Below are 26049 nucleotides of genomic sequence, written 5' to 3' on the forward strand. Positions count from 1 at the left end.
TCACCAACTCAAAGAACAGCCATAGGACACTTTTTTAGGTCAGGTTTACTAAAATTATGTGCAAGCAGGTACCTTCTCCACAAGGGGGAGGTTGTTGGGAAACCGTTACCAGATAGGACAGAATTTTCACCCACCTGAAATTTACAAAGCTATAAAACAGCCCACAGACAAGAGGAAAAGGCTGGAATCTGTCAGCCAACAGGAAGGGTGTGCTGTGCAGACAGCTCATCACTTCCGACCAAAGCCCAGGCATTTTCCACACAAGGCAGGTCAGTCCATAGTCCGGCCTCTGAGAAGTGGTGTGATTCACACACACGGATGCCAGGCCCCTTCTTGGGGAGCAGAGGACATTACAGAACACTTGCTAAAGTGTATGATCTGCGCTCAGCTCCCTTAGGGACTGACTGAGCACACCCAAGACTTCTTTTTTTCTTTTTTTTTCTTTTTTTTAGATTTATTTATTTATTATGTATACAGAAGAGGGCACCAGATCTCATTACAGATGGTTGTGAGCCACCATGTAATTGCTGGGAATTGAACTCAGGACCTCTGGAAGAGCAGTTAGTTGGTGCTCTTAACCTCTCAGTCATCTCTCCAGACCCCCAAGACTTCTTTTTTTTCAAGTCTGGGGATGTATGTAGTTCAGTAATCTCCAGCTGCAGTAGCAGCTACACCCCCCCCAACCCCATACAAACATACACACACACACATACATACACACAGACACATACACACACACACTAAGGGATAAGCTGTGGCATGCAGGTGACCCTCCATAGAAATAAATGTAAAAAAAGTCTTTGTGTATTATTTTCATGTGTATGTGTGTGTTGTTAGGGTTTGTACAGTGGGAGTATGTTGGTGGGTCAGAGCTAAGGAATGCTACAAAGATCACATCATACAACAGATCTCAGGAGAGACATTTATTTGGGGGTGAGGTATACAGAGGTTGCCTCTGGGGGTTGGGGATTTAGCTCAGTGGTAGAGCGCTTACCTAGCAAGCACAAGGCCCTGGGTTCGGTCCTCAGCTGGGGTGGGGGGGGGGGGCAGAGGTTGCCTCTGAGGGAGAGTGGAGGGGAGACAGAGACAGAAAGACCAGGAGAGAGAGAGTGGGCTATGATGGTGAGGACCTTTTAAAGGGCAGGGGTGTCACATTGGAGGCTGGTGATGATGTGGCTGCTGGCACTGAGTCACTGGAGGCCGGCTAGGGCTAACGTGTGCTTTTCTGTGAGCTCCTGTATACCATGTGTGCAGCAGTCCTCAGAGGCTAGAAGAAGGTGTCAGACCCCATGGCACTGCAGTGGTAGGCAGATGCTTTGTGGGTGCTGGGAACCGAACCCAGGTCCTCTACAAGGGCAGCGTATATTCTTAACTGCTGAACCATCTATCCAGCCCTAAAAATTAAAACAAAACAACAAGAAGAAACAAGGTAAGAGCTGCAGGAGAAAAATGAAAGGAGGGGCTGGAGAGATGGCTCAGCGGTTAAGAGTAAGCTAAGAAGACTGTTCTTCCAGAGGACCCAGGTTCAATTCCCGGCACCTATTCGGTGGTTCACAATGTCTGCAACTCCAGTTCCAGAGGATCTGATACCCTTTTCTGGTCTTTGCCCACTGAGCCAGCTTGTAGGCCCGAGGAACCTGCTTGACTCCATTTTGAAGGCAGGAGCCATTATGCTGTATTTTTTTTGTTTGTTTTTTTTAGAGACAGGGTTTCTCTGTGTAGCTTTGGAGCCTGTCCTGGAACTCACTCTGTAGCCCAGGCTGGCCTGGAACTCACAGAGATCTGCCTGCCTCTGCCTCCTGAGCGCTGGGATTAAAGGTGTGCACCACCACCGCCCAGCTATGCTGTATTTTTTTAAAAAATAAGTTTCTATTTATCATGAGAGTTGAGTTGCTGTTTCCTGGAACCTGGCCTTTCCCAAACCTTGTGTTTGAGAATACCCTTACCCTCCCTGACCTCCCTGACCCCTCCCTACTCACGTGGTGGGTGACCACATTTCTTTAAAGATTTTTTTATTTCCTTATTGCCTCATTGTCTCCCTTCTGTAAAAGTACTTGTGATCTTACTCCATAAGAGGGACCCAAGAGAAACTCAAGATAGGCTGGAGAGAAGGCTTAGCAGTTAGCACCGACTGCTCTTCCAGAGGGCCTGAGTTCAATTCCCAGCACCCACATGGTGGCTCACAACCATCTGTAATGAGATCTGGCGCCCTCTTCTGGCCTTCAGGCATGCATGTGGGCAGAACATTGTATTCATAATAAATTTAAATTAAAAAAAAAAAAAAAAGAGGGGCCCAAGAGATGGATTCGGGGCTGCTCTCTTCCGATTTAGGAGGCAGTTGCTGGCCAGCTCATGGGTTCACCCCCCAAAAAATCAAGCTTGCTACAAATTTGGCTCAAATTGTGATAGTGGTCTTATTCTGGCTGTTGGGATTAACAGGTCCTTGTTGGTTTTGGGAACAAGTTCTCTCTGCATATTTCAGGATGGCCTTGTACGCCTTCCCCTGCCCTCTGATTTCTGGAATTACAGGCATGTACCATAAACACTGCCCTCTTTACACCCTTTCAAAGTAGCTCTGGCAGACCTGGTATTTACTATGTCCTCAAACATGACCTTGAACAGGCTGGGGAGATGGCTCAGTGATTAAGAGCACTGCCTGCTTGCTGTTCCAGAGGCCTCGGGTTCAATTCCCACCCATGTGGCAGCTCACAATTGTCTGTAACTCCAGTTCCATGGAATCCAACACACTTACACACATGCAGGCAAAACACCACTGTACATAAAATAAAATTAAAAAAAGAGGAGAGAGAAGACCTTGAACCCTAGGTCCTCCTGCCTCTGCTTCCGGGATTTCTGGTGTGCACAGGCTTGCTTCACCATCAGCTGATCCTTTCCGATGGCTATTCCTGCAGGCCCTACTGAAGGGCCAGGCACATGCTAGTGAGGTCATACTCCAAGTGCATGGGTGTGGCCTCAGGTGAGAGGGACCCTGGAACAGGACTATGGGAAAGTTCAGGGCGCCAAAGCAACTCCTGCTCGTCCTTTGTTCGGAGTCCAGGTTCCTAGGTCTCACTCTGGGGTTTACTGGTGCCCCCCCACCCCCAGCAGGTGAGAGTTTGGGCCAGTGAGGGACTTAATCTCCAGTTGTAGGTCTCCTCCCAAGAGAACGCATTCCTGGGACAGGTGGAAAAGTTTCATGGCTACGTCACTCTTTTGCGATGTTTTCTCTCTCCGCCTTTCTGTAAGCGGCTGCTGTGGATGCGCCTGAGGAGCGTTCTGCCCGCCCCACGCGCAGAGAAGCTGGTGAGGCGCCAGAGAACCTTGGCACGCGGGGAACCATAGCCAGTTCGTTGGTCCATGCTGCCCCCTAGTGACTGTGCGCCGCATCTGCCTTGGTAGAGCCCAGGGCCCACAGCTGCAGACTGCAGGCCAGGCTCCCAGGACCCCCAAGCGAGGGAATTCATGTCCTTCAAAGGAGTCCTGGAGCACGTCACCACTCTACCAACTTCTCTCTCTGTTTCTAGATACCAGCTTTAATTCGTATACATTTTGTTTGATGCTGGGGCTGGAAGCCAGGGTCTCAAGCACGTGCTTAATGTACTCAACCCACTGTGCTGCACCTCCAGCAGTCTATGTATTTAAGACAGGGTCTTGGGTAGCTCTGGGTTCCATCCCTGGAAACACAACCCCAGAACACAGGAGATGGAGACAGGGGGAGTAGAAGCCAGGGCCAGCCTGGGATACACAAGACCCTATTTCACACAAACTAAACCCAAAAGGAACACACACACCCCCAACAAAAACAAGATGCAAGGATAGAAAACATTTAATTTGTTCTATGTGCATCTTAGAAGTTACAAAGCCCAAAGTGATCCCCCCCCCTTTACATTTGTTACTTGTGTACATGTGTGCGCAAATGTGCATCCATGGCGTGCATGTGTAAACCAGAGGACAACTTATGGGAAATGGTTCTCTCCTTCCATGTGAGTACCAAGGATAGAACTCAGGTCATCAGGCTAGGTGGCAGGCACCTTCATCAGTGAGTCATCTCGCCAGCCTTAAAGTGGATTTCCTTAAAAGGAAGACTGCTCTGGGTGTGGCCTCATGGAGGCAGTGGTCATGGGCAGCCTGGCTGCAGGGCCTGAAGTCTGGGAGGTACAAATGGGAGGTGAGAGAGAGAGAGAGAGAGAGAGAGAGAGAGAGAGAGAGAGAGAGAGAGAGAGAGAGAGACTTGTGGAGGCCACAGCCCCGGTGAAGGCTGTATAGATAGGAAGGGGGCTCAGCCCCACTTTTGTTCTCTAGCAAATCAAAGGCACTTAATCCCTGTCTGTGGACCACTCACAAAAGCCCATAGGAGGGCCAGGAAGCAGGTGGAGGCTGCTGGCCACCCTCCCACTCCTCCTGACCCCATCTCTACTCCAGCATCTGCTCCAGAGGTAGGAAGGCTGGGTGGTCACTACTTCATGTTCCTGTGCATCTGTAGTTTTTTTCTTTGAGACTCAGTCTCTGGATGCAGCCAAGGCTACATTCTATGGATTCTATGAAGACCTGGCAGGCCTCAAGCTTTCTGGTACTTCTCTAAAGCACTAGGATCTTAGATGTGGATTGCCAAGCGCAAGCTACTTTTAAAAAAATACAGCATTTCACTGTGTAGCCCTGGCTGCCTTCAAATGCAGAGATCCACCTGCCTTTGCCTCCCAAGTACTGGGATTAAAGGCATGCACCACCACACCTAGCTAAAGGTTATTTTTTATGTGTATGTGTTTGTGCTTGAGTGTATGTGCACCAGATGCATGCAGGTGCCTGAAGAGGCCAGTAGAGGGCATCAGATCTCCAGGAATTGGAGTTACAGGTCAAGTACTTATGAGCCTCATGTGGGAGCTGGGAAATGAACTCTGGTCCTTCACAAGAGCAGCACATACTCTTAACCACTGAGCCATCTCTCCAGCCTTCCTTTTTGGTTTTTCAAGACAGAGTTTTGTTGTGTAGCCCTAGCTGTCCTGGAACTAACCTTGTAGAGCAGGCTGGCCTCAAACTCTGAGATCCTCCTGCCTCGGCCTCCCAGGTGCTGGGATTAAAGGCGCGCACCTGCTGCCTGGCTCCGAGTTGCACTGTTTTGTTTTGTTTTTTGGTTTTTTGTTTTGTTTTTTTGAGACAGAGTTTCTCTGTAGCTTTGGAGCCTGTCCTCAAACTCACAGAGATCCACCTGGCACTGCCTCCCGAGTGTTGGGATTACAGGCATTCGCCGCCACCACCCAGCCCAAGTTCCATTCTTAAACATTTCTGAACCAAGGGAAGATATTTACTGATTTCACTCCACCAAAAAAGAGAAAAAAAATAGAAGAAAAATTAAAAGATTTCTTTTCTCCAAATCCAAAGAATGTTTTTCATCATTTAAATTGAACTCACTCTGTAGATCAGGCTGGCCTGGAACTCATAGAGATCCACCTGCCACTGCTTCTGAAGTGCTGGGATTAAAGTTGTATGCCATCATGCCCGACATAAATTTCTCTTTTCCCTTCCTTCCTTCCTTCGTTCCTTTGTTCCTTCCTTCCTTCCTTCTTTTTTTCAAGACAGGGTGTCTCTGTATATCCCTAGCTATCCTGGAACTTGCTCTGTAGACCAGGCTGGCATAGAACTCAGAGATCGCTTGCCTCTGCACCCAGCCCCAGCATACATTTCTAAATTTTTAAAATACACTTTCTACGGTAACTGGGCAGGCACACTTCGAACAGCTCAGCTCAATACACTAAGCTGGTCTCGGCACCTTCTGCTAGGCAGCTAAGCATCATGGTCAGAGACGTGGGCGTCATCCCGAGACCTGTCCCCACAAATAGGTCAGGGCTAGCACTAGAGAGGAACCAGGGTCCCAATCTCCTGGTGAGGGGCCTTCTGGTTGGCAGAGTCGGAGGAGTTGAAAGTCTGGGTGAGGGTAGCTGTGTACCAGGAGGCCAAGCCCCAGTGTCTCGGGCTCTTGTGTCTAGATGCTGTGGGCTGAGCAGTGTGCTGGTGCTCAGTGAGGCTCAAAAGGAAAGTATGCAAGGAAGGTTGAGTGAGGAAACCAAGTTAGGGAGGGGCCAGCATCGAGGTTCTTAGCAGCACCCAGCAGCACCCCGCTTAATGTGGCAGGGCTTGCAGAAGAGGTGGTCATTCAGCGGGTAGCAGCCTTGGTCGGTGGGCTCCACAGACAGGAGGACACTGCAATCCTGGGGAGACAGAAACATACGGGTCTGTTCCAGCACAGAACCTTCCCAGGTGACACTCAGCTCTTTCTCAATCTCTCAATCTCTGTCTCTCTGTCTCTCTCTCTCTCTCTGGTTTTTCCATGTAGGGTTTCTCTATGTAGTAGCCCTGGCTGTCCTGGAACTGCCTTTGTAGACCAGGCTGGCCTTGAACTCACAGAGCTCCACCTTCCTCTGCCTCCAGAGTCTGGGATTAAGGTGTGCACACCACTGCCCAATTTCTCTTCTTCATTTTGAGACAGGATGTTAAAGCTGACACCAGCATCAAACCATGTAGCCAAGGATGACTTTGAACTCCCGATCCTACACCCAGCTTGGCTTTGTTTGGTTGTATCCCAAGCTGTCCTGGAAAACTGTGTACCCCAGGCTGGCCTAGAACTCCTGATCGTCCCACCTCAGCTTCCCAGTACTGGGAAGGACAGGTGTCTGCCACCATGCCCAGCTTCATTTTTCTCAATTTAAAAGGGGACAATAAGCCATCTCCCAAGACTGTCATTAGGATTTAATGAGGTGATGCATATGACAGTCTTTTATAACTAAAAGCACTTTCCACTTATAAAGATATTGCCACCCTTCCAATAACAGCAATAAAAGACATGGCCCATAGAGTCAGCAGGAATGGTGAAGGATGCCATGGGCAGCACACGTAGACACATCCCTTCTGTGAGAGGCAGAGCCCAGTTCTGGTCCAGACTGCTGTGGTTTGAGTTTTACATATGTGAGGTTTTTCATTTGTTTTTAGGGGTCGGTTTAAGATAGGGTTTGATTTAGCTGGGCAGTGGTGGCACACATCTTTAATCCCAGCACTTGGGAGGCAGAGGCAGGTGGATCTCTGTGAGTTCAAGGCCACCCTGGTCTACTGAGCAAGTTCCAGGACAGCCAGGGCTACACAGAGAAACCCTGTCTCAAAAAACAAAAAAACAAAAAACAAAAAACAAGAAAAAAAAATATATATATGGGTTAATTCAGCCCAGGCTTGAGCCACTAAGCCTGGCTGGGCCTTACCTATTGACATGTAACTTCCTGGAGGCTAAATCCTGACTCACTAGGCAGCTTCGGTCAAAGTGACCATGGACAGGAATTGGGGTTATTTGCTCAGCCAAGCTTTTAGGAATGCCTGATACTGGGGGACTCTTATCGGGGCTCTAGGACTAATAACAGCACTTAATCTTCCTCATGGGTCTTTCGAGATGCAGTATGAGCTGGACAGACCTTGAACTCTAATTGACAAAGTCAGATTATGTATGAAGCAACCAACTTCTCTGCCAGTGTTCTCTTGGCTCTCCATTATCTTTTAAAATAAATAGAAATGAATAAAAGCTTAGAATTAGTCATTGGCTTATTGAGAGGTCCTGTTCTGGGACTCTCCATGAAGGTGGTGCACATAAAAACTACCACCGTTGTCTTCACCAGAGGACAGAAAGCTCAGAGCTACAGGGATGGCGGTGGGAAGACTAGGTTCAATTCCCAGCACCCATATGACAGTTAGCAACTGTAACTCCAGTTCCAAAATACCCAGTGCCCTCTTCTGTCATCTGCCAGTATGTACACACAGAGTTAACAGACAAAACATCTCATACACATAAAATACTTTTTTTTCCCCAAAGAGGTTTTTGGCCAAAGTGGTGGCACACACTTTTCATTCCAGCACCTAGGAGGCAGAGGCAGGAGGATCTCTGAGTCTGAGGTCAGAGCAAGTTCCAGGAAAGCCAAGGCTACAAAAAGAAACCCTATCTTGAAAAACCAAAAAAAGAAAAAAAAGATTGAGGAGGTCTTGGGTTGGAGAGATGGTTCAGGAGTTTAGGGTACATATTGCTCTTGCAGAGGACCCAGGTTTGATACCCAGCTCCCATATGGTAGCTCACAAATCTTTTTCTCAACCAATTAGCTTTCAATTATGGCATTTATCATAGCAATAGACAATGACCCACTCCAGGCCACCTAGGGACCTTCTTGGGACAGTATGCCCCTCCTACAATGGGGTCTACTCTCATTCTCTTGGGGCTTCTAATGATATAAACCTGAACTATCTGTGCCCATATGCTGTGTCAGCCCTCAGAAAAGAAGGGAAAAGAAAGGACAGGAGGTAGCATGGTGGCCTCGGGGGTACCATTTGCTAATAACGCTGTCACCACCATGAGCTAACACAGTCTTTCCATTGTCAGTGATGTGAGTTCACACTGAACTCTAATGGAGCCCGGTGTGTTTTTATCTCCGCTTTTCCTGGCCTCTGCTGAGGGTGATGAGCAAGGGAAGGCTGCCCACGGCCACAGCATGGGCAAGCTACCTCAGCACTACTCACTTCACAACGGTAGCAGCTTTCATGGAAGTTCCTTCCCATGCACTCAATCTTGAAGGCATCCTTCCCGTCGCGGGGGATGATGGGATTCTCACAGATGCTGCACATGGGGGCAAATTTCCTAGAGGGAGGAGAGCACCGGGAATGTCAGCTGCTCACGCTGACAACAAAATCAGCTGGTGGAAACGGGCGGGGCCCCAGTTCACCTCCCAGAGCGCCTCCACCCCCCCCCCCATCCCCTGGGGTTGCTAGGTGACAGAATCTGCAGAGACAGCCACAGATGTCTGCCCTTCCTGGCAGAGGCGGGAGGAGGGATCGGTGCAATGGATCTAGCTTCCCGGAGTGCAATTAGCCGAGGCAGTAACTGTCAGGACTGAGAGGAGTGTTGGTGACTCCGGCCACCCACTATCTTGTACTTTGTTTAATTTGAAATTTTTAGCATATGTATTCAGTTGTATGTGGAGGTTCAAGGACAACATGCTGGACTCTGTTCTCTCATTCTGCCTTGTGGGCCCCAGGGATTGAACTCGGGTCATCAGGCTTGGTGGCACGCTCCTTTATCCACTGAGCCATCTTGACAGCCTTATTTGCTTATTTTCTTATTCACTTATTTTTGAGACAGGGTCTTACTGTATATATCCCTGGCTGGCCTGGAACTTGCTATGTATGTAGCCCAGGCTGGCCTGGAATTCACAGACATCTTTGCCTTCTGAGTGATGCTGTTTGCTTATCTTTTGAGATAGGGCCTTATTCTACATTCCAGGCTGACCTCAGATGGGCAGCACCAATCCTCCTGCCTCTGTCTTCACAGGCAGGAACCACCATGCCCCACCTCTTTCTTTTCAAACAGGGGGAGAAAGTATGAGTCTCTCTTAGGTCTGTATCCCCAGTCCCCCTCTCCAGTTCCCAGGGGAGGGGACACAGCCTAGGGTCTGTAGTCCAGGCCCCAAGGCAGGTCCTTTTCACTTTCTTAGATAGGTTGTCATATAGAGCAGGCTGACCTAGAATTTGCTAGGGGAGCCAAGGATGACCTGAAGTTTCTGACTCTTCTTGCTTCTCTACCTCTACAGTGCTGGGATTGGATACAGGTGTGTGTCACCACGGTGTTTCTGTGGTGCTAGGAATTAAACCCAGGGCTTCCTGCATGTGAGGCAGGTACTCAACCAACTGAGCTACACCCCCAGCACCCAATTCAGTCCTAAATGGAAGCTTCATTGCCCCTTGGTTACTGTGTGCCTCAGTTTCTACTTCTGGTAAAGTGCACTCTTTCTTTGTACTCCCTGGCCATAAACTCTGAGGATGACATGGAGTATGTCGGATGATGAGCCTGACAGAGTGCAGGGACTCAAAGGGAGTCGCCTCCAGCAGATGCCCCATGAATTATGTGGAGAACCTGAGAGGAAGATGGCTTCTCTTGGCACAGAAGCTGTAGAAAGTATTGGCCTGGCCCCCAGCCCTGATGCCGGGCCGGCGTCATGCCCCGAGTCCTGCTGCATGTGGTGCCGCGTGCCCTGCCCCGTCTCTCCCACCGCCCCAGCCCCAGGCTCCTTTCCCACCTGTAGAAATCAGTCACGCAGTACACCTGGTTCTGGCTGTCCAGTGCAAAGCTCTCATCCCCGATGCACCGGGCACAGGTCACGCAGGTGAAGCAGGGTGGATGGAAGGCCTTGCCCAGGGCCCGGATGACGTGGTCTCGGACCACCTCTCCACACTTGCCACACTTCTCCAGAGTGTCCTGGGTCAGAGAGCACTGTTTCAGCCAACCCACAGACATGCCTACCCTGAGCCATGAGGTGTCTCCAACCCCTCCTTGTCTTTATCTCTCCCTCTCTCCCCTTCCCACCCTACCTTTCTTGTGTCTTTCTTTTTTCAGTACTAGGGATTGAATTCAGGGCCTTGTGTTCCTGGTAAGCACTCAGCCACCGAACTACACTCTCACCCTGAGAAACTACCTTCTTAACAGCTTTTCAGAAAGTCCCCTCCCCCCGCCACTTTTTTTTTTGCTAGTTTTGAGACTGGGTGTCATGTCACTATGTAGCTAAGGATGACCTTGAACTCTTGAACCTCACACGTCTTGAAACAAACAAACCAACCTAACTCTGAAAAGAACCTGGAAAAGGTAAGGAACTGCCTCCTCCCCCAGAGGAGAAGGGGGCACTTTGATTTGGATCCAATGACCCCTATAACTTAGAGAGAGAAGTGGGTGTTGCTTGAACCGTGGGTCAGTTGCGTACTGAATGCTGTCCAGCAGCCCACCAGGCCCCGGCTCCAGGGGGCGCTGTTAGGAGGTGGTGGAGCCTTTAGGAGGCGGGGCCTAATGGAGGGCTGTGTAATTGGGGGTGCGGCGTGGTCCCTTCCTCTTGTTTGCTGGCCGCGAGGGGAGTCAGTTTGTCCTGCCAGCGGCTCCCGCCATGACGCACTGCCTCACCACTGGCTCAAATTGGCAAGGCCATCTTGCTACGAACTGGCACCTCTCAACCAAATCTTTTTTTCATTGCCGGGAAGCTGACACATAGAGCAGCCACAGGAACCGAGTCCTGCTCCCGTTTTCTCCTTTCTCACTCTCAGCTGCGTTCACAGAGCCTCTTCCCTGAGGAGCTCCAAAAGGAAAGGAAGAACCGCGGCCGAGGTCAGCGTGTGGAACCTGGGGACTACAGGCAGGGCTACCTCGTAGCAGGGTTCGCACAGGGGGCGCCCATCCTTCTGATAGAACCTCTGCCCGGCGAGCTGGCGGCGGCAGGTACGACAGGTGAAGCACAGGGCGTGGTACTGCCTCTTCATGGCCTCAACAGCCAGCTCTCGAGGGGACACGGGCTTATGGCAGAAGCCGCAGACATCTGAGAGAGGGAAGACAGACACAGGCTGTCACCAGCCCAGGACGGCAGTACCCAGTCACCACCCAGACTGTGATGCCCAGTGTGCCCAGGGCCCAGCCTCAACGCCTTCCTCAACTGATATAGAGGGTCCTGATAAGGTCCAGGAAGGTGAATAGCATTTGGGGGGCTGTGGTGATACCCCAACACCCAGATGATCCTGATTCAGGATCTATATGTAAAAACTGACGTCACAAGAATTCTAAGAGAGGAGCTGAGATGGTTCATCCGCTAAGAATACACACTGCTTTATAGAGGACCTGAGATTAACCCCTCCACCCCCATTAGTCAGCTCACAACTATCCATTACTCCAGGGATCCAATGCCCTCTTCCTGACTCCCAGGGTAATGCACTCATGTATACCTATGCTAGAACACATGACACACACTGATACACATAATCAAAAATAATAGAAATAGTAGGGCTTTGTGGTGCATACATCCTGGTGCACATCCCAGCTCTCGGGAGGGTGGAACAGGCAAATCTCTGAGTTCAGAGCCAGCCTGGTCTATAGAGCAAGTTCCAGGAAAGTCAGGGCTACACCGAGAAACCCTGTCTTGAAAAGCCAATAACAACATATTGCTCTGGAGACCAGGGTGTTTTGAAACTCAGAGATGCTACCTCTGCTTCCTGAGTGCTGGGATTAAAGGCATGCACCACCATGCCTGGCTGAAATCAATCTTTTAAAAAAAATTTATCTTTATTTCATGTGCATTGGTGTTTTTGCCTGCATGTATGACCATATGAAGGTGTTGGATCCCCTGGAACTGGAGTTACAGACAGTTGTGAGCTGCCATGTGGGCGATGGGAATTGAACCTGGATCCTCTGGAAGAGCAGCCAGCGCTCTTAACAACTAAGCCATATCCCCAGCCCCCCTATAATAAAGCTTAAGAAAAAAAATACTAAGAGATTCTAATGTTGGGTGGGACGGCTCACACCTGTAATCCCAGCACTCTGAAGGCCGAGAAGGTGAACAGAATTCCAGACTAGCTTGGGTGATACTGTAAGACTGTACCTTTAAAAAAATCAATTTTTATGTCAAAATCTAGTGTAAGTCAAAAAATAAATGAGAAACTTAGAAAAATATTTGCCCTTGTGTCTTGCTGTGTGGCCCAGGAAAGAGGACACTGCATTAGACGCAGGTGTATCTTCAGTTGCTTGGAGCAGGACCTGAGTAAGCATGTCACAACTCAATTAAACAAGGCACACAGTGCTGTGGAGGCTTCTAGAAAACAACTCAACTTGCTGGTGGGTGCACGGAGGCTGGGGTGACTAAGGAAGGTGATTTGACAAAAATACGAAACTGAAAAACACAAACCTTTTAATGGGGTACTTCCTCTTTTAGGAATTTACCCCAGAAAACCCCACACATGGGGAAATGGCCCAGTAAGGTGAGTCAGCTCCGTGCAGTTACGGCAAGAAACCACCTACAAATCCACCAGGAGGCGGCTGTGTAACCCACCACACCTGTGTTCTTATGAGGACTGCCACATAGCTTAAAAAAGTGGTAAAGAGCTGCTGCTCTGCATTCTGATGGGAAACCCTCTCAGAGATGCCCTAGGAAAGGCAGCAAGAAGGAACATCCCCATAGTCACTACAGACAGGACCCCCAGTCCCAAAGTTCAAAAGGCAAAATTAGAAATATGTGTGTGTTTGGGGGGGGGGTATAGAGAAACAAGGTCTCGCTGTGTAGCTCTAGCTGGCATGGAACTTGCTATGTAGACTAGGCTGGTCTCAAACTCAGACATCTTCCTATCTTTGCTTCATAAGTGCTGGGAATAAAGGTGTGTACCACCATGCCTGGTTGGCTTTGTTTTTTGTTTTCTGGTTTTTTTCCTGTAGCCCAGGGTAACTCCCAACTTACTATGTAGCTAAGGATGACCTTAAACTTTTTTTTTTTTTTTTTTTCTCCAGAGCTGAGGACCGAACACAGGGCCTTGTGCTTGCTAGGCAAGTGCTCTACCACTAAGCTAAATTCCCAACTCCAAATTTATTTTTATTTATTTATTTTTCGAGACAGGGTTTCTCTGTGTAGCTTTGGAGCCTGTCCTGGAACTCACTCTGTAGCCAAGGCTGGCCTCAGACTCACAGAGATCCGCCTGGCTCTGCCTCCTGAGTGCTGAGATTAAAGGTGTGCGCCACCACCGCCTGGCTAAAACTTGTTTTTTAAAAATATATTTATTATTTTATATGTATTTGTATTTGCCTGCATGTATATCTGTGTATGACATGAATGTCTGGTGCCAGAAGAGGGCACCAGATCCCCTAGGACTGGAGTTACAAACAGTCATGAGTTGCCATGTGGGTACTGGGAATTGAACCATGGTCATCTCTCCAGTCCAAACCTTAACTTCTAATCCTCCTGCATCATACACACAGGCATGAAATAAAATAGTGGAAAAAGCACTCAAAAACCTTACTTTTTAGTTATGGATTGGTTGTACATACACGTACACTGCATGCCTACTTTGTGTGGCAACCAGGGAACAACCTCTGAGAGTCTGCTTCACCACGGGGGCCCCAGGGATAGAAATGAAGTCATCAGGCTTGGTGACACTGGTGACAAGCCATCTTGCTACCCATCTCCCACAATGAAAAAAGAGCTAAAGAAAGAAAGCTGGTCACGGTAGCTCACATCTGTAATCCTAGCATTGAGGCTGAGGCAGGAGGATTGCCGCCACCTCGAAGCCAGCCTGACTTCACAGTGAGAGCCAACTAGTGCCAGCTATAGAGTGACATCCCATCTCAAAAAAACAGAGAAAAAGATCTTTTAAAGGTGCATGCCTGTGATCTCGACACACAGGAGGCTGAGGCAGGAGGATCTCAAGTCCAAGGCCAGATTTGGCTAGAAAGAGACCTTGTCTCAACACGAACGAAGGTTAGGGATGTCACGCAGGTGTAGAGAGTGTGCTTTTCATGGATGAAGCATTGGCTTCTCTGCGGTGCCACATACACCAGACACTGAAATCCTAGCACTCAAAAGACAGGCAGGTGGAACACAAGAAGGGCATCCTCGGCTACATATCGTATGCAAGGCTAGCCTGGACTACATGAGACCCTATCTAAAAAACAACAAGCCAGAGGCAAGCTCAGGGCAGCAATGGACATTCAGTGGCTACACACTGTATGGACAGTCCCTGTCACGTGAGCAGGGGGATCCTGCTCCCCCACTTCCCGTGAGAAGCCCATTCTGGCCGCAGGAGACCCATGGCTATACCTGTGGATGCCTCTCTCTCTGGAAATGTGACAGCCTCTTCTGGAGGAGGAGGTAGCTCCTCTTCCGAGGGTCTGAGGTGAGGCCGGACAGAGGATCCCTTTGGTAGAGCCTGTGGGGACACAGATTGAGGAGATAGGAGAGGGGTCAGCTGGTGGGGACACCCCCAGGCCCTCCCAGCTTGTCTCTATGTCTGGGTGGTTCCAAGTACAATTAGACCCATTGTACAGATGGGGAAACTGAGGCGGGAGAAGAAAGTGTCTTGCCGCTGTAGCAGGAAGGTTACCATGGCAGCAAGAGTCAGGACCTCCCTGCTCTCTGCCTGGGGCTCCCTCCACCAAAGTGACTCTCTCATGCTTGCTAGGTAAACACTCTACCACTGAACTAACTATATCTCCAACCTTTTTTCTAACTTTTAGTTAGGACAGGGTCTCACCAAGTTGCCCGGACTGGCCTTGAACTCACTTCGTAGCCCAGGCTAGGCCTTACGATCAATCTGCCTCAGCCTCCTCAGAGTCTGGGATTATGGTCCCACAACCATCAGACCCAGCTTGACTCCTGTTTCTGAGAACATCTCGGGGATGATGTGTCCCTCCTACGAACACTGAGCTGGAGGTGACATAGACCTTGACCCAGGACACCACTCACATTGACAGCCCTCTCTATGAAGGGCAGAGGATTAATTGGCGTCTTATGCAATGTGGAGATCTGGGTCAGAACCAGCACATGTCTTGGAGCAGAGTGGGTAACTAAGGAACAAAGTGGGCAGGGATGTGTCTCTCCAGGGACTTTGAAAATCCCAGTTTCTACCAGCTTTGGGATTGGGAAGAGCTTTGAAGACCGACTGCCTTAAAGCAGAAGGGACCAAACCACACCCATCTTGATAACACTGGAAAGACCCAGGTCCCCACCCACCCAGGGGGCCAAGGAGGCTTGGGGACACTAGCAGTACCTGTGGTAGGGGTGGAGGTGGGGGCGGGGGCAGGTGGAGTTGTTCCAAGTCAGAAATGAGTGATGTCCCCGCCAGGGCAGGAGGCTCCTCTTCTGGCAGGTAGGCCGAAGGGGGTGGTGGAGGAGGCGGGAGGAGGTCGAGGTCCTCATCATTCAGGGAAGGAGGTGGAGGAGAGCATCCTACAGTGGAAGAAGAGATGGGTTGCCCAGAACCCCCACAGGGAACAAGGTCTGCTCACCCAGAAGGCCAAGCAGCAGCGTGTAAGGGTTCGGCCTGGCTCCAGACTTTGTTCCACCCTGGGCTGCTGCCACTGTCTTGCTGAGGGTCCTTAGGCAAGAGCGTCAACTGTTTGGGTCTTGAATTGTTCCTTTGGAAAGTGAATAATGCCAGGTGGTGGTGCACACCTTTAATCCCAGCACTCGGGAGGCAGCGGCAGGAGGATCTCTGAGTTCGAGACCAGCCTGGGCTACAGAATGAGTTCCAGGACAGCCCAGGCCACACAGAGAAACCCTGTCAGGGTGGGGGTAGTGCAGGATAAAGAAAAGAAGAAGAAAGCTGGGCACGGTGGTACTATACTTGGAAGCTGAAGCAGGAGAAGTTGGCTTGGGCTCCATGGCCCTTGCCTAAAACCCTAGGGTGGAGAGGCAGAAGGATCGGGAAAGAAGGAACAGATTAAATCTTGTTGACCAGTTGAAACTGGATCTGGAGAGGTAGGCTCTTCCTACTTCCATGTAGGTTCCTTTGTGTGTGTGTGTATAATAAGCTAAGCAAGCACTCTACCAACCCAGCTACATCTCCACGAGACAGCACACAGAACCTCAGGTCAGACATGGCACAGGACCATCCCACTACCAGCACAGGTAGTGTGGGCTCCCCTGAGTGAGCTCGGTGTGTGGAGGCTGGAGCGGGAAAGTTAGGGCCTTAGATCCTAAAGACTGGTTGTTGGGCAATGGTTTCTGTGTCCCTGGGGATTGAGGAGGGGCAGGCTTGGCCACCGCTGCCAGGATTGAGGAGGGGCAGGCTTGGCCACCGCTGCCATAGCCCATCATCTTCCTCTGTTCACGAACCACCATCACCACTGCAACCAGTCGGGTGCCAGCTCCCTTCGTGCAGGTGGCAAGGTACCGGTGGGGCCGGGGTGAGAGTAGAGAAGTCTCGGGAAGGGACTGTGCTGGCTGCTGTCACTGTGAGGTACAGGACGAGCACCATTAAGAGTGGCCCAGTGAGGCCGGCATGGTGGCACAGGTCTTTAATCCCCAGGGTCTCTGTGAGCTCCAGGCCAGCTTGGTCTATAAATTAAGAACATACACCACAAGAAAATTCACAGCACCAACTAACCTGGGCTCACAGGGGCTCACAGAGACTGAAACAACAACCAGGGAGTCTGCAGGGGTCACACAGTACCTAGGCCCTCTGAATATATGCTAAATTATGTAACTTGGTCTCCTTGTGAGACTGCTAAGTGGGAGCAGGGGCTGTCTCTGACTCTGTTGCCTGCTTTGGGGACCCATTCCTCCTACCAGATTCTCTCATCCAGCCTAAATAGGAGGTGCCTAGTCTCACTGCAACTTGATATACCATGGCTGGCTGATAGGCATGGGAGCCCACCAGTATCTGAAGAGAAACAGAGGAGGGGGAGTGGATGGTGTGGAGAAGGGGAGAAGGAGGAGGAGGGGAGGGAGGGGAAACTTAGGGATGTAAAAACAAAAATCAAATAAATAAACAAAAACAAAACAATACAAAAACATGTTTAAACAAACAAAACCAATCAACCAAACAACCAAACAAACAAAAAAGGAAGAGGAGGAAGAGGATGGTCCATTGAGGTGGCTTAGTAGGAAAAGGAACTTGCTAAGAAGCCTGACCACCTGACCTTAATTCTTCAGTCCTTAGGACCCAGAGGATGGACAAGAACAGTCCTCCAAGTTGCCCTTTTACCTGTGGCATACACATATACACATACATACATACACAGATACACACATATATACATACACAGATACACACACACATATATATATACATGCACATATACACATACATACACATATACACATACATACACAGATACACATATATACATACACAGATACATACACATACATGCATACATACACACAGAGATACACATATACATACATACACACATACACATACATACATACACACATACACATACACACATACACATATACACATAAATAAAGGTGGAGGAAGACAATGAGCACGGAAGGTCAAAAGCCAAGTACAGAGGGCTCTAGACTTCCAGAGCCTGAAGCCCTGGGCTCTAGCACCAGGCCCAAGCCCAGCTAATTCCCACAGTCACTTCTCTGGGGACAGGCTTCCTAGCCCACCCCACCCCTCCCCAGGGCTGAAGGGACCTTACAGATGGATGTGTGTTCTAGACTGGGTCCCCAAATAAGCAGTAGACTGGCAGCATCATGGGGAGGGGGTGGGTGGCTGTTTAAACACAGATGGCTGGGGGCTGGGCTACCTCCAGCTCCTGGTCTAGGACCAGACTTAGAAATCACTGCTTCAGGACCGAAGTCTCACCTCCCGACCACAGCACTGGCAGGTTCTGGGTGCGGCTGAGTGGAAGGAAAGCTCAGCTCTCCTCCTTCTCCCCCTCTCCAGTCCCAATCCTCCTTCCTCAGCCTCCCGAGAGCTGGGATTTCAGGCCTGTGCCTCCACACCCGGAAGGAGAAAAACTCCTACACTTGGCAATAGTCTATCGTACATTTCCAAATAGCTAACAGGACTCTGAATGTTCCCACCACAAAGAAATAAGCATTTGAGGCAACGGATATGCTAATTACCCTAACTTGATGATTGCATGCTGTCTACAAGCTGTAAAACATGATACAGTATCCCATAAACATGTACAATTGCCATGGGTCAGTGAAAGTGTATTTTGTAGGACAGTGCCATTGCTCAGTGGGCAAAGGTGCTTGCTGCCAAGCCTGAGGACCTGAGTTCCATTCCCAGGGCCTACAAGGTGGAGGGAGAGAATGGACTCCTACAAGTTGTTCTCTGAGCTCACATACAAATGCCATGGCACACATATGATAAATAAATGTAACTTAAAATGAATAAAAAGTGGGGACTGGAGAACTGAAGAGGTAGCTCAGCAGTTAAGTCATGTACTGCTCTTACAGAGGATTGGAGTTCAAGTCCCAGAACCACATCAGGCTGCTCACAGCCACTTGTAGCTCCAGTTCCAGGGGAATCCTACACCCTCTTCTGGCCTCTGCTAGTACTGCACTCATGTGCACACATACACACACACACACACACACACACACACACACACACACACACGAAACAGATCTGGGGTTGGTGGGCTGGCTTAGAGGTTAAGAGCACTGGCTGCTCTTTCAGCAGACTGGGGTTCAGTTTCCAGCACCCACATGGTGGCTCACACCTGTCTGTAACTCCAGTCTCAGGGCATTCAGCCTTCTCTTCCGGCATACACACCCATGTACATACAATAAATAAATAAAAAAATAAACAAATTTTTTTGTTTTTAATGAGGGCTGGAGAGGTGGCTCCATGGTTAAGAGTGAGCTCTGCCGTTGCAGGGGACCCAAGTTTGGTTTCCCAGCACCCACATCAAGAGGCTCCCAACTGCCTATAAATCCAGTTCCAGGGATCTGATGCCCTTTTCTGGCCTTCACAAAGACTGTATGCACATAGTGCACATATAGAAAAGCAGACAGGCACTTGGGAAACAGATGCAGGCAGATTTCTGTGAGTTGGAGGTCAGCCTGGTCTACAGAGTGAGTTCCAGGACAGCCAGGACTATTTCACAGAAAAACTCGGTTTAAAAAAATAAAAAAGAAAAAAAAAGCAATAAAAAAAATTAATTAGCTGGGTATGATGATATATGCCTTTAATCCTAGCACTTGGGAGGCAGAGACAAGCTGATCTCTGTGACTTCAAGGCTAGCCTGGTCTACAGAGGGAGTTCCAGGACAGTCAGGACTTCACAGAGAAACCCTGTCTTGAAAAACCAAAAATAAACAAATAAATAAAAGTAAAGATTCACAAAGTGTAATAACTACCCAGAAACGCAGAAAAATGCAAACTAAAGCTTCAGCCTTGAGGCGGGGCCCAGCTGTGCTGGAACAAGCCCAGAGGTGATGCAGTGTGACTGACCCGCTGGAAGTGTGGGAACCTGGGAGCCACGCTCTATGCAAGCTTGTGAGTCAGATCCAGCTTTCTCAGAGGCACCAACAGGCTGTGTCTTCTCCTAGCTACGACTCACTTCTGTCTGGGACAGTGAGCTGAGGAAGACCAGTAATCGGGGAGAGGTGTGAGGTGGCTCAGCTGATAAAGTGCTTAACGCCCTGTGTGACAGCTGGAGTTCAATCCCTGGGATCCTCTCCTGCTTCTTTTCTCCCACTGCTCAGGTTTTCCTCTCACCTCCGCATGACACACACACACACACACACACACACACACACACACACACACACACACCCCACACATACCACACACACCACACACACACAATTAAAAATAAATCACAAGGCTAGTGAAATAGCCCATCAGGAAAAGACACTTGTACCAAGCCTGATGACCTGAGCTCAATCCCAGGACCCATGTGGGGACTGAAAGGAGAGAACCACACCCACAAGCTGTCTGCTGATGCCATCACATGTATGTACACCAGCACACAGAAGGGAAGAAATTGCGTAGCAGGTAAGCAGCAATGTCCAAGAACAGAGTGAGGACATCTTTCAGACCCTCCCAGCTCATTTCTGTCTTGTGGCCTTCATACCTGTTTCCACTTCCCCCATCTGGCAAGAGGCCTCAGAGAAGCTTCCTCAGAGGAGCTGCAGAAAGATCTACCTCTTCTGGATAGCACCAGGCTCCATGCCAACGCTTGCTCTTTTGACATTCAGTAATTTTCTTTCTTTTTCTTTCTTTCTTCCTTCCTTCCTTCCTTTCTTTCTTTTCTTTTTTTCTTTCTTTTTTTTTTTTCTCGAGGCAGGGTTTCTCTGTAGCTTTGGAGGCTGTCCTGGACTAGCTCTGTAGCCCAGGCTGGCCTCGAACTCACAGAGATCCACCTGCTTCTGCCTCCCCAGTGCTGGGATTACAAGTGTGCACCACCACCGTCCGACTCAGTAATTTTCAATTATTAACTTTACTTAGTGTGATTGTGTGTGCACATGTATATGTGCATGTGTGTGCACTATGTGCTTGTGTGTGCACATGTGTATGTGCATGTGTGTGCTGGAGGTCAGAGGACAACTTGCGGAAGTTGATCTATGTTTCCACCTTTGCGTAGGTTCTGGGGATTGAACTCGGGGGCCTTAGGCTTGCCCAGCGAGCATATTTACCTGCTGAGCCACCTTGCTGGTCCTGTGTTAATGCTCTTAATCCTCACAACTATACTTTGAAGTTTTTGACACTGAGGTATAGAGAGGCTAAGTGACCTGCAACATCACAGAGCTCAGAGGAGCCAGGACTCAGGTGCAGGTAAGTGGGTTCCACAGTAGGCCTGGCACACAGTAGGCACTTGAATGAATTAGTAGCCCAGAGCCTGCCTTTTCCTCCCTGCCTTGGTTCTGTGTCTGTCCTGGTCTCCTCAGGGCCACTCTTACCTCCATTGGAGAGCTGGGGTGGGGCTGCGGGGAGCGAGGCAGTGGTTCTGCCAGGTGTCCAGGTATTGGGGTTCCTGCTCAAGCCAGTCCCAGGGGTCTTCGTGGGAGTCTCCCAGGGCCGGGCACGTCGAGCTTCACAAGCTGCTTGGCCCACTGCCTCAGTCACAGCCACATCACGGCGTGGGGGTGCCAGGGTGATAAACACAGAGGAGGCCACCCTCTTCTCAGGCTTGGAGGCCATGATCGGCTCCTGCTGGGGCTGGGGGCACAGGGCTTCAGGTTGACAGAGTACCCTGCTGGCCACAGAACTTTCTCAGAGCCTCCTTTCTCTCAAGAGACAACCTCACTGTACTGGTGGGCCCAGCCCAACACCCAGCTCCACCAGAGAGAGACAGGACTGGGGCAGGAGAACGGTGAGTTCTAGGCCAGCCTGGGTTGCACAGTAAGAAGGGAAGGGAGGGAGGAGGGAGGAGGGGCAGGGGACAGCCTTCAGAGAGGCCAGGTGGCCACCAGGTGGCCAGGTCACAGGGGCCCACACACCCGGAAGGCCCCTCCCAGTGGCCTATGGACAGCCCTGCAAGGACTCAGGAGATCACCTTCCCTGGCCACCTCCTCCAGAGCCCAGCCCAGGCAGCTGACAGACGCAGACTCTGATACCTGGCAACTGCCCCTCCCTCACCTGAGATACCGATTCTATTGGAAGACAAGGTCCAAGGTTCAGGCCAGCTCCACTGGAAAAAAAAAACAGGGAAATAAGAGGGACGACATTAAAAAAGAAAAAAAAGTGACCAGATGAATAAAAGACACAGGACCCACTCTGTTCCCCCAAGCACCCAACAATACCCCGTTATCACCCAATCTTGTGGGTGAGAAAACTGATTCTCAGAGAAGTCAAGTCCCTTGTCCAGGGTCACACAGCACTGGACTTGTCATTTTGGCCCAGAGCCATGCACTTGACTGCTCAGTTCTCTCCTGCCCTCTCCATTCGGCCCCCAGACCAGCACATGCTTGGCTCTGCCTCATGGTAGAATTTTTACTCTGCCCCATTTCCAAAACCATGTCCTGTTTCAGGACCAGGCTCCCCTGCTGCTACATACCCCCCCCCCCCAGTGTGTGTGTGTGTGTGTGTGTGTGTGTGTGTGTGTGTGTGAATGAGTCGGTGGATGGCTGGTCTCCTACCCACCTCCTAACCCTAATCTTTCCAGAACATAAGTCTGATTGCTTCTCTTCTGCTTAGAAGCTTTTTTGAAGCTGGGCGGTGGGGACACATGCCTTTAATCCCAGCACTCAGAAAACAGAGACAGGCGGATCTCTCTGAGTTCAGGGCCAGACTGGTCTACAGAATGAGTTCCAGGACAGCTAGGGATGTTACACAGAGAAACCTTGTCTCGAAAAAACCAAAAGACAAAAAAGGAAAAAAAAATTTTTTTGAGACAGGATTTCTCTGTATAGCCCTAGCTGTCCTGGAACTCACTATATAGGCCAGGCTGGCTGAGAACTTAAGAGATCCACCTGCTTCTGCCTCCCAAGTGCTGGGATTAAAGGTGTGCATCACCACCCTGGTGCTTAAAAAGTTTTTGAAAGCTCCTTATTACCTCAGAAGGATAAAAAAAAAAAAGTCTGAGTTTCTGTGGCTTCAACCTCCCCCAATCCTGACGATCTCCCTGATGTTGGGGATGGCCTTGGGACCTTGTACATATAAGGTACATGCTCTATCACTGAGCCAAACCCCAACCCACCTCAAGTTATTATTATTTTATTATTTATTTTTGGTTTTTCAAGACAAGGTTTCTCTTTGTAGACCAGGCTGGCCCCGAACTCAAGAGACCTGCTTCTGCCTCCTTGGGATTAAAGGCATGCACCATCATGCCTGCCCCACAAATTAATTTTAACCACTTAGCCCTTCCTTCTCTGAGACTGTCTTTCTCTGTTGCAGGATCCAGTCAGCTTTTCCCTTTCTTTTCCTACAGAGTTAATTTCAGCTCTCTGAGACCCAGTTCAAACCTCACCTCCTCCATGAAGCCTCCCCTGACTCCCACTCTGGGGTGACCTGTGGCTTCCTCAGGGTGAGGACAGCTTGTCACAGGACCTGCTGTATGTCTGAGACCCTCAGGTAACCTTGCCTGCCTTCAGCTGTCTGCATCAAGAGTCAGAAAGCAGTTCACAGAGCCGGCGTGGAAGCACAGATCTGGGCAGAGGAGGCACCTTCATGTTTGGAAGGGCAGGCGGTTCCTGAAGAGAGCGGCCTCCGAGGCCAAGGTCTAGGTGGGTCACTGTGGGTGAATTGGCCACAGAAGTCTTCCCTGGCACCCAACCATAGTTCCCATGGCTAAAAATGTGTCCTTTATCTCCCTTCCTCTTTCTGTGTGGGCCACCAGGATAGCACCAGGTGCTTGGGAAGGAGTATGCTTAGTCTCCAGCAGTGGGGCTGGACAGTAGGGGGGAGGGGGGACAGCCCCAAGAGATGCTAACAGCTGATGTGGACCCCCCATGGTCACGCAAGGCTTCCCTCTGATTCTCAAGGTGCATCAGCCTCCATGGACTCTCCTGCTGGCTGACAGAGAGAAAAAACAAAACAAAACAAAAAAAGCCCATAAAATAGCTCTGGGGGCACCAGGCGCGATAGTGCATGCTTTTAATCCTAGCACTCCAAAGGCAGAGGCAGGTGGATCTCTAAGTATGAGGCCAGCCTGGTCTACATAATGAGTTCCAAGATAGCCTGGGCTACATAGAGAGACCCTTCAAAAAATATTTTGAAGCCAGGAATGATAATACTATAATCTCAGCACTCAGGGGGCTGAGGCAGGAGGATTTCCATGAGTTTAACCCAAGCCTGGTGCTACATAGTTAGACCCTGTCTCAACCCAGCCCCATAAATAGAACTTATTTTGTAAGTGGTCTTCAGAATTAAAACAGAAACCCCAACAGTGACATTTATAAAGCCAACAGCTCAGACCTCAAGACCTCAAACCTTGGCTGTAGAGATGCTCTGTCACAGGGTCCCAACAAGAAGCTAAGTGCGTTTCCCTGGCCCTCCAGCAGTTTTGGAATCCTAACACAGAATCTTGCAACTTGGAAGACCATGGGCATCCTTGGATTTTTTCTTCCCTGGACCGTGCAAGCCTCCTCCCCCACCCCAAGCTCCTCCCCTTCCCCCAAATGACCCAATCCAGATCAGTTTTTTGCGGTCAACACATTCTAGGCGTGTCCCCTGGGACAGGCTGTGGCTCTTCGGGAACCCTCCCCACCTCCTTCCCCCCCTAGTCTGACCCCCACTGCATTCTGCCTGCTTTCTCTGGAATATCCAGCATGGAGGCCAGATGTTCACAGCTGGGCAGCCATACCCGCCCCTATCGTTGTCAAGCAGCGTGGGGACCTCGGGCCTGCGGATGGAGCAGCGCTGGGAATTTCAAAGCCCTGTCAGGTCCCATAAGGAGAGCCTGCTGGCGCTTCCCTCTGGTCCCACTGCCCCTGAGTTCACCCTGGATGGGGGGGAGGCGCTGTATGACAACTTCCCAGCCGACCCTCCACCCCCATCCTTCCTCCCCAGAGGGCAAATCAGACACCCAGATCCAGTTGGGTAAGCGGAGAAAGTAGGAACAAAGGGAAGGAAAGTCATTTCCTGTCAAGAGGAAGGAAGGAGGCTGAGAGCCGGCCAACCAGCCAGCCAGGGCAGGCTTGAGGCTACAACCCCTGGCAAGGGATGTGCTGGCTGCCTGGAGTAGTCCCCTCGTTCCTAACCCTTTGCCCGCACTTCTAAAGCCGCCTCGGAGTCACTTCTAAGCATCGCCCTTTCACACAGCCCCACAAAGCAATCTAAGTTTGGAGCCAGAATGAAACTTTGCTGGAAGCTGGAGGGAGAGTCTATGTCCCCACTCACTCCCACAAGACACCTTGCATTCTCAAAAGGGTAGGGGTCTCTCATCCTTTTTCCTACTCTAGAGAAGGAAGAGGCACAGAGCTGGATTCTCCCCCGCCATGGCTCGTACTGGGTGACCTTGATGCAGTCACTCAGCCTCTCTGGGCCTGGGATTTTAGTCATCAAGTAAAGAGAAATCTGCCCTGGAGGGTGGCTGCGAGGAGACCAGCTAGTCAGTCATTAGCCCAGGAGGGCAGGCGGAGCCCTGGGGCTGGAGGACAGTGGTCTCCATTGTTGAGAGCAGGAATCTGGGCGCTGCCCAGCCTGTCCCTTGGGACCTCAGGTCCGGGCCAGAGAAGAGGGAGTAGCTGCACACGCCTTGGGGGTCGTCCATTCCCACACCCTGCCAGGCCGGGCGAGGAGACCCCAGGACTCTCCTTCCCCTCTCCTGACTGCAGCTGGGAGCAGAGCTCCAGGGCCATGGGAGCTCGGGAACCCCCCAACACCCCTCGCGCACGCCCTGGAACAGCAGCGGAGCGGGGCAGCTGGCCGGGTCACTGCGGCAATTATAATTCAATCCATGTGCGGAACGCTGTCCTTTGTGCGGGAGCTTCCGCCCTGCTGGCCCCGTTCCACTTCAGAGCAGGGACGCGAGCCCACCGCACCGGCCCCGCACTCAACCTCCTAGAGTCCCCCAAAGCTGAAATCCTGGGACTCCCAGGGACAAGAGAACACAGGGATAGGACCCGCCCCGAGCCCCCCAGCAGCGCCAAGCTGGGTCCAGCGCCGTGGCCGAGAGTTGCCCATGCGGCCACCTGTGGGTGACCCTGCCTGGGGCGCACGGCTGGGAGCCCCACGCCGCACCCGCTTACCTGCTGCGCGCCCCATGCCCCGGCCTCGGCCGGCGCTGCGCCTCCGCCCCTCGCTCCCGCCCCGGCCTCCCTCCGCCCCGCCGCCCCGCGCGCCTTACCATAAAAGGTGACGCTCGGGGAGGGGGCGCGGG

At 50.7% G+C, this 26049-nt stretch overlaps 1 protein-coding gene across 3 annotated transcripts; it reads right to left on the reverse strand.

The window, feature by feature from the left end:
• Positions 1-5593: 5593 nt before the first annotated feature.
• On the reverse strand, positions 5594-26049 carry Fblim1 (filamin binding LIM protein 1). 3 transcript variants are annotated; one of them, XM_036177374.1, is made up of 9 exons: positions 26017-26049; positions 21867-21918; positions 21188-21446; positions 15583-15761; positions 14634-14742; positions 11209-11378; positions 10098-10276; positions 8545-8662; positions 5594-6206 (listed from the first exon to the last, which is right to left on the reverse strand). In XM_036177374.1, the coding sequence occupies exons 3-9, from the start codon at positions 21426-21428 to the stop codon at positions 6093-6095; spliced, it is 1110 nt and encodes a 369-aa protein (XP_036033267.1). In that variant the 5' UTR covers positions 21429-21446; positions 21867-21918; positions 26017-26049; the 3' UTR covers positions 5594-6092. The 3 variants fall into 3 exon arrangements, with proteins under 3 accessions (XP_036033267.1, XP_036033265.1, XP_036033266.1); XM_036177372.1 differs by lacking the exon at positions 26017-26049 and adding an exon at positions 25919-25955; XM_036177373.1 differs by lacking the exon at positions 26017-26049 and adding an exon at positions 23197-23314.

This window comes from Onychomys torridus, chromosome 2, assembly GCF_903995425.1.
Source record: "Onychomys torridus chromosome 2, mOncTor1.1, whole genome shotgun sequence".
In the NCBI taxonomy this organism is placed as follows: domain Eukaryota; kingdom Metazoa; phylum Chordata; class Mammalia; order Rodentia; family Cricetidae; genus Onychomys; species Onychomys torridus.